The sequence below is a fragment of the Apium graveolens genome, chromosome 8 (assembly GCF_009905375.1).
Source record: "Apium graveolens cultivar Ventura chromosome 8, ASM990537v1, whole genome shotgun sequence".
NCBI classification, from domain to species: Eukaryota; Viridiplantae; Streptophyta; class Magnoliopsida; order Apiales; family Apiaceae; genus Apium; species Apium graveolens.
Genome location: NC_133654.1, coordinates 31,794,210 through 31,810,833, shown reverse-complemented (window position 1 = coordinate 31,810,833; position 16,624 = coordinate 31,794,210). Strand labels below are relative to the sequence as shown.

At 32.3% G+C, this 16,624-nt stretch overlaps 2 protein-coding genes across 2 annotated transcripts; one reads left to right on the top strand and one right to left on the bottom strand.

Moving 5' to 3' along the window:
* Nucleotides 1-2,638: 2,638 nt before the first annotated feature.
* Nucleotides 2,639-6,038, top strand: LOC141678524 (homeobox-leucine zipper protein HAT4-like). Its single transcript, XM_074484873.1, has 4 exons — nt 2,639-2,961; nt 3,524-3,840; nt 4,483-4,562; nt 5,326-6,038. The coding sequence occupies exons 1-4, from the start codon at nt 2,769-2,771 to the stop codon at nt 5,669-5,671; spliced, it is 936 nt and encodes a 311-aa protein (XP_074340974.1). The 5' UTR covers nt 2,639-2,768; the 3' UTR covers nt 5,672-6,038.
* Nucleotides 6,039-8,235: 2,197 nt separating this feature from the next.
* LOC141677666 (uncharacterized) lies at nt 8,236-16,306 on the bottom strand. The gene is made up of 12 exons (XM_074483676.1): nt 15,961-16,306; nt 15,502-15,586; nt 13,296-13,347; nt 13,193-13,213; nt 13,024-13,077; nt 11,186-11,236; nt 10,918-10,980; nt 10,061-10,126; nt 9,823-9,861; nt 9,234-9,356; nt 9,033-9,125; nt 8,236-8,747 (listed from the first exon to the last, which is right to left on the bottom strand). The coding sequence occupies exons 1-12, from the start codon at nt 16,058-16,060 to the stop codon at nt 8,526-8,528; spliced, it is 969 nt and encodes a 322-aa protein (XP_074339777.1). The 5' UTR covers nt 16,061-16,306; the 3' UTR covers nt 8,236-8,525.
* Between the last annotated feature and the right edge of the window lie 318 nt (nt 16,307-16,624).

Below are 16,624 nucleotides of genomic sequence, written 5' to 3'. Positions count from 1 at the left end.
AAATTCGGAATATTAATAAATTGAAATTTAAGTTACTTGATAAATTATATTCAAAAATAAAATATAAACTAATGCTCCGTGTGGAGTAAAGATATTAAAAACATACAAAAATGTGGAGGCGAGAGAAAAAAAAAGGATAAAAAAAATTACATGTTGATTATATTTTTCATTTGTTTGGTTATATATCTTATAATGATTATGATTGTGAATCTTATGAACGAAGTCTTAACATTAACCTAATATTAGTTGATAAATGTGTATACTTATTAATTTATATGATATTAACTATATTTTTGGAAATATATTTTATTATAAATATATGTTGCGAGTTGCGGTTGCGGTTGCGATTTTGCGATTTTCAAGAATTTAAAACCGCATCCAAACCGCGAATGAGCGGTTTTTAAAATTTAAATCCACAACCAACTTGCATTTCGCGATTATCCGCAAATGCGGTTCGGTTGCGAGCGGTTGGGCGGTTTATCCGTGAAGTCCTAATATTATGCCTATTTCCAAATTGGACACCAGGTACAAGCCTACATTGTATAGATGGTTAAGATATACATACATACATACAATGTGTATAAATGTGAGAAATTGTAGTGTATCCGAATATAAGATGGGCCTGCATGCACATTCCATGGTACAACAAGTAGGAAGAGGAATATAATACTATAAAACTGAGTGTACAGGAAAAGTAATGATATGTAAAGGACAATCGATAAGGTTGAAGCAGATGATATGATTGTTGGACCATATATCATATGCACCCTGGCTCCATCCCCCCCTTGTTGTGTACTAGTCATTAGTCATTAGTCAAGTCCCCCTAACTTATTATTTCCCAATTATTAATTGCGTCTGCTTTCTGCATCCTCCCCCACGCTCGTGTCCTTTGCAATGCATACCCCTCCTTTAACTTTCCCTCTGTGTATAGATGTGAAATATGTAACGATTGGTGTAAATAATTATACAAACATTATCCACGGGAAAAAATATCCCACTGAAAAATGTAAAAGAGGGAATAAATGGTGAAAAATGAAGAGAAAAAAACAGGAAAGAATGGTAGAAGAAGAGAGGGGAGTGAAGTGTTAGAAAGCGATAAATTTGTCGGAGAATCTGGAAGCCCTCGTGGGAATGGGGTTGGAAAGATTTTGTATTGATTTGGGAAGGAGAAGGACCCCCCCCCCCACCCCCTCCCTCTTGTTCATTGAAATGATGGAGGTCTCTGTCTTCCTGTTCTTTCATCCAATCATCTCTTTCTTATCCCCCCCCCCTTTATTTACTTCTTATTATGTTTGTCCACACCGGATGGAGCCGCCCCCCACCGGCTCACCCTCTCGGGGACGGAACCAGGATTGTAAATTAGTCGAATTTAAGTTAATCTTTTTTATTAAATTCTTTTAATTAATATTCTTGTATTTTTTTAAATTTATATATATGTATTTATCTATTTTTTAAAAACATATTTGAGCCATGCCACTTCCTATTTGATTCGTTAATAAAAAAAACATATATATGGTTATATATCAAATTTATAAAAAAAAGTTGGCTAGAACGAGATAAGTTCCAAATTGATTTGTCAAAAAATATATACTTACATGTCTTTATCGATTAAAAAGTTTGGGATCGAACTTAAATTTGATCGAGCTTTTAGTTTCAAACTCGATTCTCGATTCTTAAATAGTTTGCTAGACTCGAGTTCGATTCGGTAACTCGAATCGATTTTACCAAGTATTGATAAAAACTCGAAATATGATTAATTTTTCTCGAGTTCGATTTGATTTAATATAAAAAAATATAAATAAAATATTTAATATATATATATATATTTATATTTATAACTATACAAATTAAAAAAATAGAGGTTTAATAAGGTTTACGAACCTTAGAAATCAAGAGTAATTTGAATCTCAAACTCGATTTTATAAAAAAAATTTAAAAAATTAGAGCTCGATCTCAACTTAATAATTATTAAATTAAATTTAAATATTTTACGAGTCGAATTAGAATAGTTCAACGAAATATTTATATACCCGGACCCCTTCTGCAAACTCCGTATTGATGATATGATCACACTAGATCGAATCTTACTTAAAATCATGTTTCTTTTAATATGACCGTAACGTTTCCACTCATACAATTAATCCTTCTCTTGACTTTGCAACATAACTTAAACAAGAGTAAATGCAGAGTCTCGAAACTGATTTATACTAGTCAACTGCAATTATTCAGATGTTTAACATTATTAAACGCAAAAATTGACTGTTTGCCAATTCAAATCATAGTTAATTCTGTTTCTTGTGTTTTTTAAGTAATTTTTATTTTAAAGACAACACTTTTTTTTGATAAATTTGATTTATAATCTTATAAATACATATTTGTTCTCATAAAATTTTCGGGAAAACAAGAATCGAATGCATAATTTAAAATGATAGAGGATAAACTTTTAATCACTTGAAATATTTAAGTGTGATTTTAAAGACAGACACTTTGAATGTATAGAGTAAGTAACAGATTAAATTAATAAAAAAAAGGAGAAATTAAATGAAAAGGAGGTGGTTGCACAAGTGCCAGTATGAATGCATGGTAGCTGATTATTGGTAACCCCCTGACAACATACTCATATTGTCGCTTCCAAAGAAAGTTTTACTCTTCTAAACACCCCTCTATATGCCCCTTCTTATATAGCCCCTTCCCAGTCTTCCACCCCATTACCAACCCATTGCCTCTCTCTCCCTCTCTCTCTCTCTCTCTCTGTCTCTCTCCCAAGAATGGTGCAACAAAAAGATGAGTTGGGGTTGAGTCTGAGCTTGAGTTTCCCAGGGTCTTCTTCCCATCACCAACCCAACAACAACAACATGAACAATAATAATCACAATCACATGGCTCATGCTTCAACACCACTTGAGTTAAATCTCATGCCTTCTAACACCACCATCACTTGGACTCATCCTGCTTCTTATGGTAATTTTACTTTTACTCCCTCTACCTTTCTCTTACATACTGTTCCTATTTTTTCACATATCATCAACATCTAAAATTTTACTTTCTGATCAACTCTTTTTTACTGTACCTTCTTTTCTGATTTACCTCTTTCATTTCAGTTAATTATGTTTCTTTTGCATTTCACACATGTTTATTAGATATTTAGATTTAAGATCAACTCAAGACTACTGCTTTAAGCACACAACCACACTGTATTTTAGTACTTCACCCATGCAACTCCTTTTATAATATAACATCTTACATAATTTTTTTAAAATAATCAATTAATTAAGTTGCACATCACAGCATCACTGTATCTAAATATCCTGCTATACAAAAACCTACACTAAAACCTCTACAATTCACTAGTTTCAGAATCAGAAAATTTGAAAAATTTATTGAGATTTTAAAATAACGATGTTAGAAATACACTGCATATATTATGTTTGAGACCGGAAATAAAGTTACTGTTTATGTATCAAGGTTTTACTTGTACAAGTTGTACTTATTTATATTTGTGAGTTTTTTTATGTGTGTATAGATCGGAAAATGGAGACATGCAGAGTAGACAGAAGATCTTTCTTGACGGGAATAGACGTGAACCGGGCACCGGCCACAACGGTGGACTTGGAAGAAGAAAATGGAGTGTCCTCGCCAAACAGCACAATATCTAGCTTGAGTGGTAATAAAAGGAGTGTTATTAATGAAAGATCTGAGCTAGCTAATGGTGATGAAATTCTTGAATTTTCGAGAAGTGACGATGAAGACGGAGACAATTCCAGGAAGAAGCTGAGGTTAACTAAAGATCAGTCTGCTATTCTTGAGGAGAGCTTCAAAGAACACAACACTCTTAACCCTGTAAGTATTTTTTACTGTCACAATTTTTTAACTGACCATGTTTAGCAATTAGTATATGTTATTAGCTAGTCTTTGTTGATTGATAGTTAATTCAAAAGCAATTCATTAGTAAATTTACATGCAGTGATAGCAACTTTTTGTTTTTTGCAAGAAGAAAAAATGGATAAAAAATATTTAGATATTTGATGGATTCTATACATTGAATTATACTAATACTGAAGGCCCTTCAGGGAGATATAGAGTTAAAGAATTAATAATTTACCGCATAATAGTTTGGAATTCATTTTGAGAATTCTAGATTAGCTTATAAGTGTGCTTTAATAAATTGTTATTAGACAAAATAACCAATTTTTTTTTTCACTTGAAAGCCATTTTGCCAAACCGGCCGTTAGTAATAATGACAAATATTGCTTTGTTAGTGTTTTGGTTTATTTTGAAATTTTGAGTGCTATTATTTGTCCTACTCCAACATGTGATGCCTTGTAAATTGTAATGATGTTGAGCTTTCCCTTGGATAAATTTAGTAACAATTTGAGAACATCCCCTTATAATTTTAATTTGATTGGAAATGTTGAATTTATACAAGGGCTTGTAAATTAGAATGGTAATTTTATTAATGGTTTGGGTGTTTTTTATATGCAGAAGCAAAAGATTGCTTTGGCTAAGCGCCTAGGCCTGAGACCTCGGCAAGTGGAGGTCTGGTTTCAGAACAGGAGGGCAAGGTGATATTTTTTATTTCATTGTTAGGGATAACTATTATGTGTGTTACAGTTATAAATTTTATATGTAAATGAAGAATTGGAGAACATTATCTTTTGCCAATGCCTCAACTTTCATGTGGGTGGGCGTTACAATTCTAGTGAAAATTTTCTTGTCGTGTATAGGATATGTGCATAAATTTTGTAGGTAGTCGAGAAATTAAAGGGTCCGTGACGTTTAAAGCCGCTTTTCCTGGTTGGAAAACAGCGCCATCTTGTATTTTTCCGTAGACCAGAAAGTATAGTATAGGGTCACGACGGTTACAAGCCCCTTTTTCAAGGCGTGATCATGGCTTATTTTGTACTTACGGTAATCGACAAGAAGAATAAAGAAATCAAAATAAAGAGTTTTTCAAAAGCGGAAAGTTAAATTTATGACGCATGATCTTTGGCAGGATATATAATTTTTTTTAATTATTGTATTTATGTTAAATTTATGTAACATGGGGATAGTATATTTTTATTTTTAAGCACAAGTCAACATATATGTGTTGTTGAATCAGCAGTTACCCTTGTAGTACTAGATTAATCTGAGGACTTAAGTATGTTTCATTGTTTTCTGTTTTCTTTTGTGTTCAAGTAGTTAAGATGAATGCCCTAAATGACAATTAGGTAGCAGATGCATGAATATGTGAGAGTTCATTTCTTTAGTTTGATCTTTATAATCAAGTAGACATCATAGATTAGCTTAATTAACTCCGTAGATGTAAAATTTGGTTATATGCAGAACAAAATTGAAGCAAACAGAGGTCGACTGTGAGTTCCTGAAAAGATGTTGCCAGAGTCTGACGGAGGAGAACAGGAAGTTGCAAAAGGAGGTGCAAGAACTAAGGGCACTAAAATCATCCCCTCAGTTCTACATGCAAATGACACCTCCTACAACCCTTACAATGTGCCCGTCATGCGAGCGTGTTGCTGGCCCCAAATCAGCTACTACATCTTCGCTTGGACCAACAATAACAAATGCTGAGCCTCTTCGTTCTCACCCAATGAATGCAAATCACCATCGTCTCCCTTTCAACCCATGGGCATCGCCACACAGGCCATTGGATGGCCTTCATCCTCGGTCGTGAGATTGAATTGGCTCCAAGGGCTTGGCTGACAATCTACCTCATATCGCGGGGTTGAATGAATCAGAGACCATTTCTATCATTAGAGTACTCATACAACCTAATGGAATATGCAAATGAAGTTAGAAATCTCAGTTATCAGTGTCATGTATATATGTCTAGCTATAAGGTCCAAGATTTGGTTGTTGCTCAAAATATTTTGTTTAATTAGGATTTCATCCTCTTTGTCAGCGACTATAATGTAGTTTTACTAGTATAAGTTTAAGTCTCTACTACTAATTGTTATCATAGATCAAGAGAGGCTGTTTGGAAGCTAGAGAAGAGATATTTCAATGTAAATTGAGCTAATAGTCTTTTGGTATTATCATCATCTTCAGAAAATGTGCTCCTTGTTATTTTTGCAGTTTCTAAAAGAAATTTGTCAGAAAACAGATAATTTCCATTCAAGATTTGGGTTCTGCATTGTTTATCGGACTTTGACAAATTGTATGCAATTTTCTAAGTCTCCTTGGAAAAAAGATGATGATTATGCTTTTACCAATGCCAAGGATATAATATATTAAAGGTGACGAGCAAAAGCTGGTGGAAATTTATGAAGATAAACTTGGTTTGAATGATGAGGGTGCTGTGTTTCCTGTAAGCTAGCCTCCTTGACTTTGACAAAAAAAAAAGATTTGATAGTTCTGTTTATGATTGTTTTTTATTGACATTTACTCAAATTTTGGTTTGGCAGTAGTGAGTAGACTACTGTAATTCACAGCTATTACTTGCTCAAATAAGCTTTAGCTTCAGATTTCAGACTAGTCTATAATTTAGACTCCGGACTTGACATCTTGCTTCTTAAATTAAGCTTGGATTTGATTGGATTCTTGTTTTTACGTAGTCTTAAATTAATTATGTGCCATGACTTTTACACGTATTTTTAAGATGCATTATATAGATAACTCCGTTATTTATTTTTCAAAAAAATTAACGAAATTATACGATAAATATACCTTAAATTTCGTGAAAAAGTCCTAGAGTAGTTCTTTATCCTTTCAAATATATTAAAAAATACACATGTTGGTTAAGAAGCCCGAGTTTTTTTGAGGGTTAAATGACATTTTGGTCACTCAACTGACCGAAAACTTGCAGTTGAGTCACCCAACTCAAAAAACTTTCAGTTACATCATTTTACTATTAAAAATTTTCATCCAGGTCACTCGCCGTTACATTCCGTTAAAAACTTGACGGAATGTTGACTAAGATTGGTGACTTGGCTTAAATAAATTCACCGTGGCATGTACAGTCAGCTGATGCGGTATTTTGGTCACTCAACTGACTTGAAACTTGTAATTTGGTCATCAAATTGAAAAAAATTCATTTATACCACTGACCAATATGTCCATTAAAATTGAAAGGAAAACTGATCGAACTGATCTCCTACAACAACGTTAAGGGCCCTCATATCACACCCTTTTACAACAAATACACAGATAATCAGCAATGATTTTACTCACAGACGTTAGGGGTGCACATGGGTCGGGCTGGCCACGTTAAATGTATTTTAACAACTCGACCAAAGTTTGAAATTTTATAACCCGACCCATAAAAATAAAAATGCAACTTGATTCTACCATTTGTTCGTCAGTTTGGATCGGTTTGAATTGAGTTGAACGGGTTATTAAAAGACATTTAAAATAAATAATTGTTAAAGAAATGTATTTATGATAAGAGAATATCGTGCAAACATACGAGTTCAAAAAATAAATCACTTTACGAGTCATTATAGAACAATTTTGAGATTTTGAAATAAAATTTCAATAAAAATTTCGAGAACAATTTTCAAAATTTTGAAACTTTTTGAAATATTTTGAGATTTGTAACAACTTTAATATGTGAATTGAACAACATATTAATACATTTATTTATTGCATTTATATGTTCCAAAATTTTGTAAAAGAGAAAAAAGTGGTTGTAGCAGAGCTCTTCGTTCAGTTTTTTTTTAGTTTTTAATGGATGTAATGGTCAATAACTTGAATGATTTTTTTTTTGTTTGATGACCAAGTTGCATGTTTTGAGCCAGTTGAGTGACCAAAACGCCGCTCCTTCTGACTATACATGTCATGATAGATTTATTTAAGCCAATTTACCAAGTTTAGTCAGCATTCTGTTAATATTTTAACGGAATGTAACGACGAGTGACCTGGATGAAAAGTTTTAAGAATAAAATGATGTGATTGTAAGTTTTTTGAGTTGGATGACGTAACTGCAAGTTTCCGGTCAATTGAGTGACCCAAACGCCATTTAACCCGTTTTTTTTACTGTGGTGATGAATTCAGGTACATTTCTTTGGTGAAATATTGAAGAAGTTTTTTGACATATTTTTACCGATTTTTATGTCCATAGTTCAACCTGCTGAGCCTGTTGCAAGAATATCGTAGTTACCCTTCTCCGAACAAAAACGTCTGAGATATAGAAACTTCCAAGTACGATAATACTAAATATTTTCGTTCTCATAATTGAACGTCAAAAGAAGATACTGTAAGGTGGCTAGACAGTGTGCCGAAGAGGATTTCTACTAGATCTGTAACTAATTTCTTTAATATATATACAAATTAAACTTTTGATTAAAAAAATTATCATGCCCATACGCATCAAATTAACATACAATTATATAAGTAAAAAACACAATGACATTGTTTGTCCACGCATCTTTACCAAATTAGTTATGTATAGCAATTTAAATCGTGAACCTGAGCTTTAGAAATTGTTGTAGAAGGTGAGGTAATATGATGACTGATTGTTCGAATTTCCAGCAGTTCATAAATTGATGTTTGCAGTTAATAGGCAGTAACCTGTGAAATGATGATCCCTCTCACAATGCTTGCTTCAACCGCTGGTGCATTTTAGTTTTCTTTTTGGTCCTTGTCACTACACTTTGAATTGATGCTTCCTCTTCTTCCAAGTAAGGGACGATGTACTTTTTCATGTCCTCGTAAGAAATCGCGAGATGATTTCCTGACACGCTAATGTATTTAACCCTGCCGGCTTCATCCAGCGCTCTCAAACCAATCCAATCCTCTTCATAGAGCTTGGTCTGCAGAAGGTCAAGACATGTTTAAAACCAAATCTTTTCCCCATAAAAAAAGTTCATGTGCTAAATATATGGTCTTACAGTAAAGTTGACTTCAAAATTTACATTATTGTTTCCAATTTTGATGTCTATCAGATGTGCTTCTTTAGGTGATTTTTATGAGTGGGAAACAAGCTAAAGAATTTTTTTTTTTCGAATATCTAAATAGGTCAACAACACTAATGTGACACCTCTGCACTCTGAGAAAGAGAGGTAACCATTGGGTTGAGAACATTATAGTAATGATACCTGCTGTGGAGGCAAGACTGGCTTGAATGCGCCATCCGGATAATACCCAAACCAGGCAGTTTCCTTTGGAATCAACACAGTGTCGTCTTCATGCTTTTCATGTACAATGATAGGAAAAATTATATGAGATACAGAGGCAAATTTTGAAGAAAATGATCAAAGAATAAATAGTTGATAACAAAAGGGACAGGACCAAAATACCATAATTAACACCAAATTCTGTAAGCTCATGAACCTTTCCTTGTAAGTAGAGTTCCTCTCATCAGGCAGTTCATTATTAAGCCTTGGCAAAAAGTTACAGTGCTCCAAGTATTCAGGAATATTCTACAAATTTGAATCACGAGGTAGTAATCAAATTAAACCTATGTTTCAACAAGTAACATTTACAGCTATTGATCTTATAGTATATATAGGAGAAATTTACTAGTTCAACAAGAGAGTATGCCAAGTCAGCTAGGTCTAGACCATTCACACTTGCATGGGATTTTAGGAGATACCACTAAGCCCCCGACTGGGGACTCAACACCTCTTGGTATAGCGGTATCTTCCTTGCTCCCTTTACGGGAAATCCAGGGTTTTGTCAAAGACGGTGGGTGTTAGAAGCCAAAAAAAAAAATCCCCTGACTGTAGGGTAAACTCTGTAACTGGATGTTTTGTTTAAACTCATATTACTGGTGCAAAAATTTTAGGTACCGTGTGATGCCTAGTAATATAAATATGTAACATCATGCTGTGTGGCAAACCTGTTTGACTTGGGTTGGGTATAAAGCTCTGGAAACATATTACTTACATTTGGTAGTTTAAGGTAACCAGCAGGAGCCAAGTGTGCCTGCAAAAATAAATCAAGTTCAAAACTTGGCAATCCTTGCCCATTAAAATTGACTCGGAGAAAATAATGACCTAGAGGAAACAAAAAGCTATATTGATGTACTCTCTTTACATTGCTGAGGAATATCTTAAAAATCATAAACACCAATTTTACAGAGCAAATTAATACAAAACTAGATAAAAAGCAGATAGCTGTTTACTTGCACATAGTCGCTGTAGACCTCTGATTTGATCAAGTTGTCAGCCAAGATACAGAATATACCAGTCTGCCAAAGCAGAAAACAAGTTCAAACAAATATGTCAATATCATTTAAAAATAAAACCTATATGATTCAAAACCATAATGGTTAAGTTTCAACTTTAATGAATCGCATATAATTGACAGATGGTCAGATAATTGTCCCAAAACTGCAATCTATATGTTATTTAGATCATTTGATCACCTTTGCTAGAGGTTATTATTACAATGAGCAAGAATAACTTTACCTGAAACTTAGCAATCAAACTTGACTTGTTTAAAAAGTTAAAATAAATCACTTTTAAACGCCAATTCAGCTATAACGCTATATACCTCATGTGATCGTTGACAAAATTACAAAAGAAGGCATATAACGCCAACCAAACAACATTTCTTTAATATAAAATTCTAATGGCTGTTCTATTCTAATTTGGTGATTCTGTGGTCTGTTTGTTAACTTCTCTGCTTTAGATTTAAAATGAATCTCAGACTAAGCACACAAGCAATCACCCAGAAACATTTCTATCAAGGTAAAAAATTTCAAATGCAGAGAATGAGAGTGTCTTCTTGCAAGTATTTGCTTCAGTAGCGAGCACACATAAAATCCCCATGTTTGCAGTTACTGGTCTTAGCAATGAAATTTTTATCTCAAATTCCATTTTCTGAGCATAACATAGATCTTTCTTTCTTCTTAATTAGGGGCAGGGAAGGAGAAAGTATTTGCTTCAGCAGTGTGCAAACAAGAAATCACCTCACATGTTATTCTCTATTTGTAATAAATATGATCTTTCCATGGCAATGTGAGAAGAGAGCACTTACACCACAAAGTGGAACAGAAGCAGTACCAGCATGAGGCCCTCCCAAAGATATCAGATTTTTAACCTGTTTTTTCATAATTAATTATGCTCACTAAAAAAAATATATTCAAGGTGACCTTTATGGCTATCTGACATTAAACAAAGATCAATGTCATCCAGCATTAGGCAAGCAAATAGAGAAATAAGGATACATCAAAATTAAGAATTTTTATTCATAATACAGAATGCTGTGCAGGATTTAAGCAACACAGCAGAGGTACGGTCCTTACAGCGGGTCCCCCGTCACAAAATTCCACAACAGCTCGACCTATCAAATTACCCTGTATAAAATAAGAAGATAACAAAGAATGATAATCTTTCAGAAGTTCAATATAATAGTTTAAAGTTATTTAGGCATTCAAAACAAAAACTTTTGTTAATTAAACACAAAGATAATTAAAGCCATGGACCCATGAATATGCATTATGAAAATTGCACAGAGATATAAGTACTAAAATTTCTCAAACTTGATTTTTTAAAGTGTTGCAGAAAGCTCACTGGACTATTTTCTGTGTGCATGTAGATTCAAATAGGATTTAAAAGAGTTATCATTATGAAATGATACTACCCAAGTAAGAGAATATCAAAATGATTTCTTTATTATTTTTTCTGTGATATGACTGGAATGAATACAACATAGAGGGAACAATACGTCCAACCATCATTAAGGTAGAGAGGAATTAAAACATTTCATGCAAGGAAGGGCGCCAATCATAGTCGTAGATATACCACAAAAAGCACATTGAGGCGGATAGGCCCATAACGAGGCAAGAACCTACTATATAGAAAAATGTGATATACATAACATTTGTATTTCTGTAATATACTTAAATGCCTTGATGTTAGATGGGCACTTCCCTTCACATGAAAACAAGAATTACAGAGGGAAACTAAATCGAAAAAAGAAGAGAGAAACGGTATATATATGTCAGGATAAGAACTATAGTGAAATGCATTAAAATTGCTGTAGTAGCTTAAGTAATGCAGTAGTAGTAAGAGTCAGGGTTCATTAAGGGTAGACTAGTCTATTTAGCTATTTCTGTTTGTGTGCTGCACTATAAATACCAGTTGTAACTTTCAGTTGTGGTTATGATTTGAATATATGGAAAATGGCATTTGCCACCAAATCTCCCTCTCTCTACTTTCTCTCTCTAAAACCTATCTTCTTCTACAAGTTTCTCTCTCATTTCTCTCTGATCTCTCTGTTCTCTGTCTAATCTCTCTATTTCTGCTCTATCTTAGCTTAATCTAGCTGCTTTCTTACTCTATAAAACAAAAAACACCAAAAATAGTTCAAAATTAGGTCAGAAACATACTAGTTCCTGACAATATATAATAACGGTTTTACTAAGAAAGCTATTAGTCAATCTAGATTATAATAACCACACAGCCATCCTAATTTTCAGGAAAGTAGAAATCCGAATTAAACAAAAGATTAAGCACCGGCATTAATTCACTAAAAAGTTCATCACTGAGATTATATATATATGAATCATTACCAAAATATCAAAGATTTTAAGAGGAAGGAACATTGTTCAATTCTGATTCACAAAACAAAATACAGGATTTGAGATCAAAACAAATTCATTGATTATCTAAACCCTTGCTGATATCTTGATGCAGAACAAGGTTTATCATAGTTTCAATATTATTAGCCTATTGTAATTAAGAACAATTCTAACATTTAAGAAATGTAAAATAATATTTTGAATCCATTATCCATATATGATATTAATTATTATCCATATATGATATTAATTATTATCCATAAATGATAATAATTATTATCATTTCATAACCATGTACTGTTCTGCATCATGCCTACCCTAAGTCTCTTATTGTAACACTTGCAACATAATCATACATCTCATGTAGTGACATGTTTACAAACTTTTTAAAAATTCAAGCTTTTTCTTTTTCCTTTTTTCGATATGCACATATGTTCCAATATGTTTTCAAGAGAAAGATAACATTTATTGATAAATTTAAAAATAAAGCAAACAAGAACATGTTGTGCATGTTTCATTATGAAACAAACCAGAATGAATTTTGCACCATCATCTCGTACCTGAGAGAGACCAACTATGTTGTAACCCTTTTTAAGTTTTTTATTTTCCTTCACCTAAAAGGTAAAAACATAAACTTGTATGTTAAAAAAGAAGTTGAAACCTGCACGTTCAAAAGGAAGTTAAAACAACAATTCATACAACTTCGACTGCAAAAGTGAACATTTTTACCTTGTCACAAACGATTTGAGCCTGCAAATATAAGAGTTTAATTAAATATGAAATAAAGTTTATAAATTAGACATAAAATTGATGATTCACTGTATGGCTGAACCTGGTCTTGTAGAGTCATAAACCAAGAATCCCAGCTTCCGTCTCCAATTTCCCTACAGAATAGAAACACTTCAATCTATTTTCCAAATATAGTAAACTGAAAAAAAAAATGAAAAAAGCAATTTATTTTAAATAAAGTTTCAAACATCAGTTAATTATTTCTCTTAGCCTAAACACTAAAAGGATAAAACCGTTCAACATTATCGATACACCTAAACTATTATTCGTATATAGCTTATATTGTTTACAAATTTAATAAATTTTTGCGAGATAAGCTTTTGTGTGTAAATGCATATTATTATTAAAATAAATGAACAGATCCTGCATAAAAATATATTAGTACAACAAGTGAGCTAAAATCAAGCAACATGTCAAACAACAAAATGTAGAAAATGACATGATTCGATAAGTACTTGGGTGAATAAATGTTTATAAATAAGGATTCATTTTTAATTATTTAGACAATAAATATTCTTTATTATATTTAAATATTAATAGTATAAGTTAGTAAAACATTAAGAGCTTTAATATAAATAACTGTAATCATTAGCATTGGGAACACAAATCAGTAGGCTTTTAGTACTTCTATAAGAATAAATCCTAAGTTTTTTGTAATTTAACTATAAGCTAGGAGAATACTAAGAGGTCATATAAGTACATTTATATTTTTTGTATCACAAATGGGAGAACACGCCAGTAGGCTTCAGTAATTTACTTATTTTATAAGAGTAAATTTATTTTTTCATTAGAAATAATTATCAAAAGATAATTATATATATTAGGAAAATATAGTAGCTGTAATTAGGCTAATCTGAATCATCAACCACTAAATCAATAACTGTGGTCTGTCTTTTAATATATATAGTATTCAAGTATTAATTGGTAACAGATTTAAAATTGTTGGTCATAGACGAGTCGAGTGATTGATGGAGATGGAAAGCATAGGTACTTCCACGTGTAAAATCATGTCCACTTAAATAAGGATAGCATAAAATTCTAATCCAGAGGCTGGATTTCAGAGTGAATATAAAGCTATTCCAACTGGGAAACGTACTCCAATTCTACACATCTTTGCTTGAGAATGTTGCAAATTAAGTAGTCATTCTAATGGCTTTTACAAGTAAATATAACATCTGAAAAGGTAAACTAATTATTCGCTAATACAAGATGTTATGCACGTACATAATTCAATCTCACGAGGCCTGTGGCTACTCAAAATAAGAAAGGATTGTGATATACAGCTATAGGGAAACATAAAATGCAACTTACATCTCAGCTTTGTACAGATTTAGGATTAGATGTAAGGATTTAATGAGTAGGACTGTAGGAGGTACATGTGGACAAATTTGAAGGGTCAATGAGCAGCAGAACTTGATAAAGTTTACACGGTATAGTTAAATGGAGAAAAAGAGTTGATAGAAGTGTAAAAATGTGCATATAATCGCAGTCTTTCCAAATTAATGTCCGAACTTATTAAAAAAATTTCATACAAATTATAGCTTAAAGTCAAGTGTGGGTAAATTACTCAACACAAATACCTTTTCCATCGGGTTTTATATCAAATTGCCCACCGAACTCGTTAAAATGTATCAAGTAGCTACTCAATCTCCACGGCGACTCATTTAAACCACTAAAATACTAGTATATATCACTCCGTTAGATTTTTAAAATTTTTTTAACGGAAAACGTTAACTTTAAAAATTTATAGTCGTATATTTTTGTTAAACTACCAGACACATGAAATTGAGATAAACAACGAGAGTCCTAATTGAAAGGACATATTCTTTTCATCACTGTGTTGAATTTTACTCAAATTAATACTGCAATTGCAGACCACCCAACTTTTATTTTACTCGTGAAGATAACGATTATTTTAGGACCAATTAAACAGATATACATATGAGAGAGAGGCACTCAAGTTTGCTGATAAACCATAATAATCAAAGAAATACACGGCAAACACAACACTTCTGTTAATTTTTAAAAAAAATCTAACGGAATGATATATAGTAGTATTTTAGTGGTTTAAATGAGTCGCCGTGGAGATTGAGTAGCTACTTGATACATTTTAAAGAGTTCGGTGGACAATTTGATATAAAACCCCTTTTCCATCACAAAAGAACACTAATTTATAATAGTAAACTACCATCCATAAAACCCAGCCACTACACAACATTGTATAATTTTGCAAGGATTAAAAGTCTTACAAGCAATATCCATCAGATTTCGACCATTCACTTAGTTGCTTAGTAAAACTTGTAATTCCTTTGTGGCTGCATTTATCTCCAATCCCTGAAACAAGATCATCACTAAGAACACAGTATAAATTAACTAACACATACATAATGCGAAAAAGTATAAAAAGTTTAATATTAAAAAAAAAAACAGAATCACAACATTCAATAAAAGTACATAAACAATTAAACATCATGGTCAACAACCACAACAAAGATTCAATCAACACTTAAATTTGAAGTAAAAAGAAAGAAACTAAACTAAACAAGAACACACCCACAGAATAAAAACTGGATCTTGCTACATATAATCAGTAAAGTTACAAACTTTCAAGCCAAAGAAAGCTCATAAGTACACTGTGTGTGTATAATAATTAATAAAGATAAATACATACAGACAATATAAAAAGTGGGTAAGAAGGAGTAAGTTACCATGGAGTACTATGAAAGGAAGAGATGATGAGAAAGGGAAGATAGTGAAGATTAATATGATCAAGAAAAAATTGAATTTAGGTGAATTAAAACAAGCCATATTTTGCAGAAACTTCAGATTCTTGGGTTTTTATTTTTTGTTTGTGTGTGTGTTTTTGTTCCAGCAACTTTTGCACAAAACCAGGATAACGGGCCGGATCTTATTCTGTTCGGTTTTATACAAACACTTGCACAAAACTATGCAAGTAGTTGATACACCAACTGTCCGATAGTCTGCTTACGTCTCCGAAGGACTTTGGTCTCCCATCCCTCAGTTCAGCAATTCGTTTCGATATTTGTCTATAGGAAATTATTTTTTCATCTTGCTATTCTTTACTTCTTTTTATTATTTACTTCTTCGAAAAAAAGTGAGTTCGGAAATTCAAGTTAAAATTAAGAAAATTTAGTTTTTTTATCAGAATTTTAATTATTTCTTAATAAACTTAGTGTAAAAAAATAGTTTAAGTGAAAAATGTTCCGGAAAAATCAAATATACCTTTTTACGCATTTTACACTTGACAAGAGAGGAATACAATTTTTTTCCAATAAAATTATAAAATACTATTTTTCAATATATGTTGTAAAAATACCCTTTTCCACGATATTTGCAAGAAAATTAACCCCG

What these genes read in the sequence shown, in the direction of transcription:
- LOC141677666 (XM_074483676.1), bottom strand. Translation starts at nt 16,060, where the DNA reads ATGGCTTGTTTTAATTCACCTAAATTCAATTTTTTCTTGATCATATTA. An exon ending in TCTACAGCGACTATGTGCAA is followed by an intron (nt 9,862 to 10,060) that starts GTAAACAGCTAT and finishes TTATTTTTGCAG; the next exon opens with GCACACTTGGCTCCTGCTGG. An exon ending in GTTACCTTAAACTACCAAAT is followed by an intron (nt 9,357 to 9,822) that starts GTAAGTAATATG and finishes TCAAATTTGTAG; the next exon opens with AATATTCCTGAATACTTGGA.
- LOC141678524 (XM_074484873.1), top strand. Translation starts at nt 2,769, where the DNA reads ATGGTGCAACAAAAAGATGAGTTGGGGTTGAGTCTGAGCTTGAGTTTC. An exon ending in GACTCATCCTGCTTCTTATG is followed by an intron (nt 2,962 to 3,523) that starts GTAATTTTACTT and finishes ATGTGTGTATAG; the next exon opens with ATCGGAAAATGGAGACATGC. An exon ending in TTTCAGAACAGGAGGGCAAG is followed by an intron (nt 4,563 to 5,325) that starts GTGATATTTTTT and finishes GGTTATATGCAG; the next exon opens with AACAAAATTGAAGCAAACAG.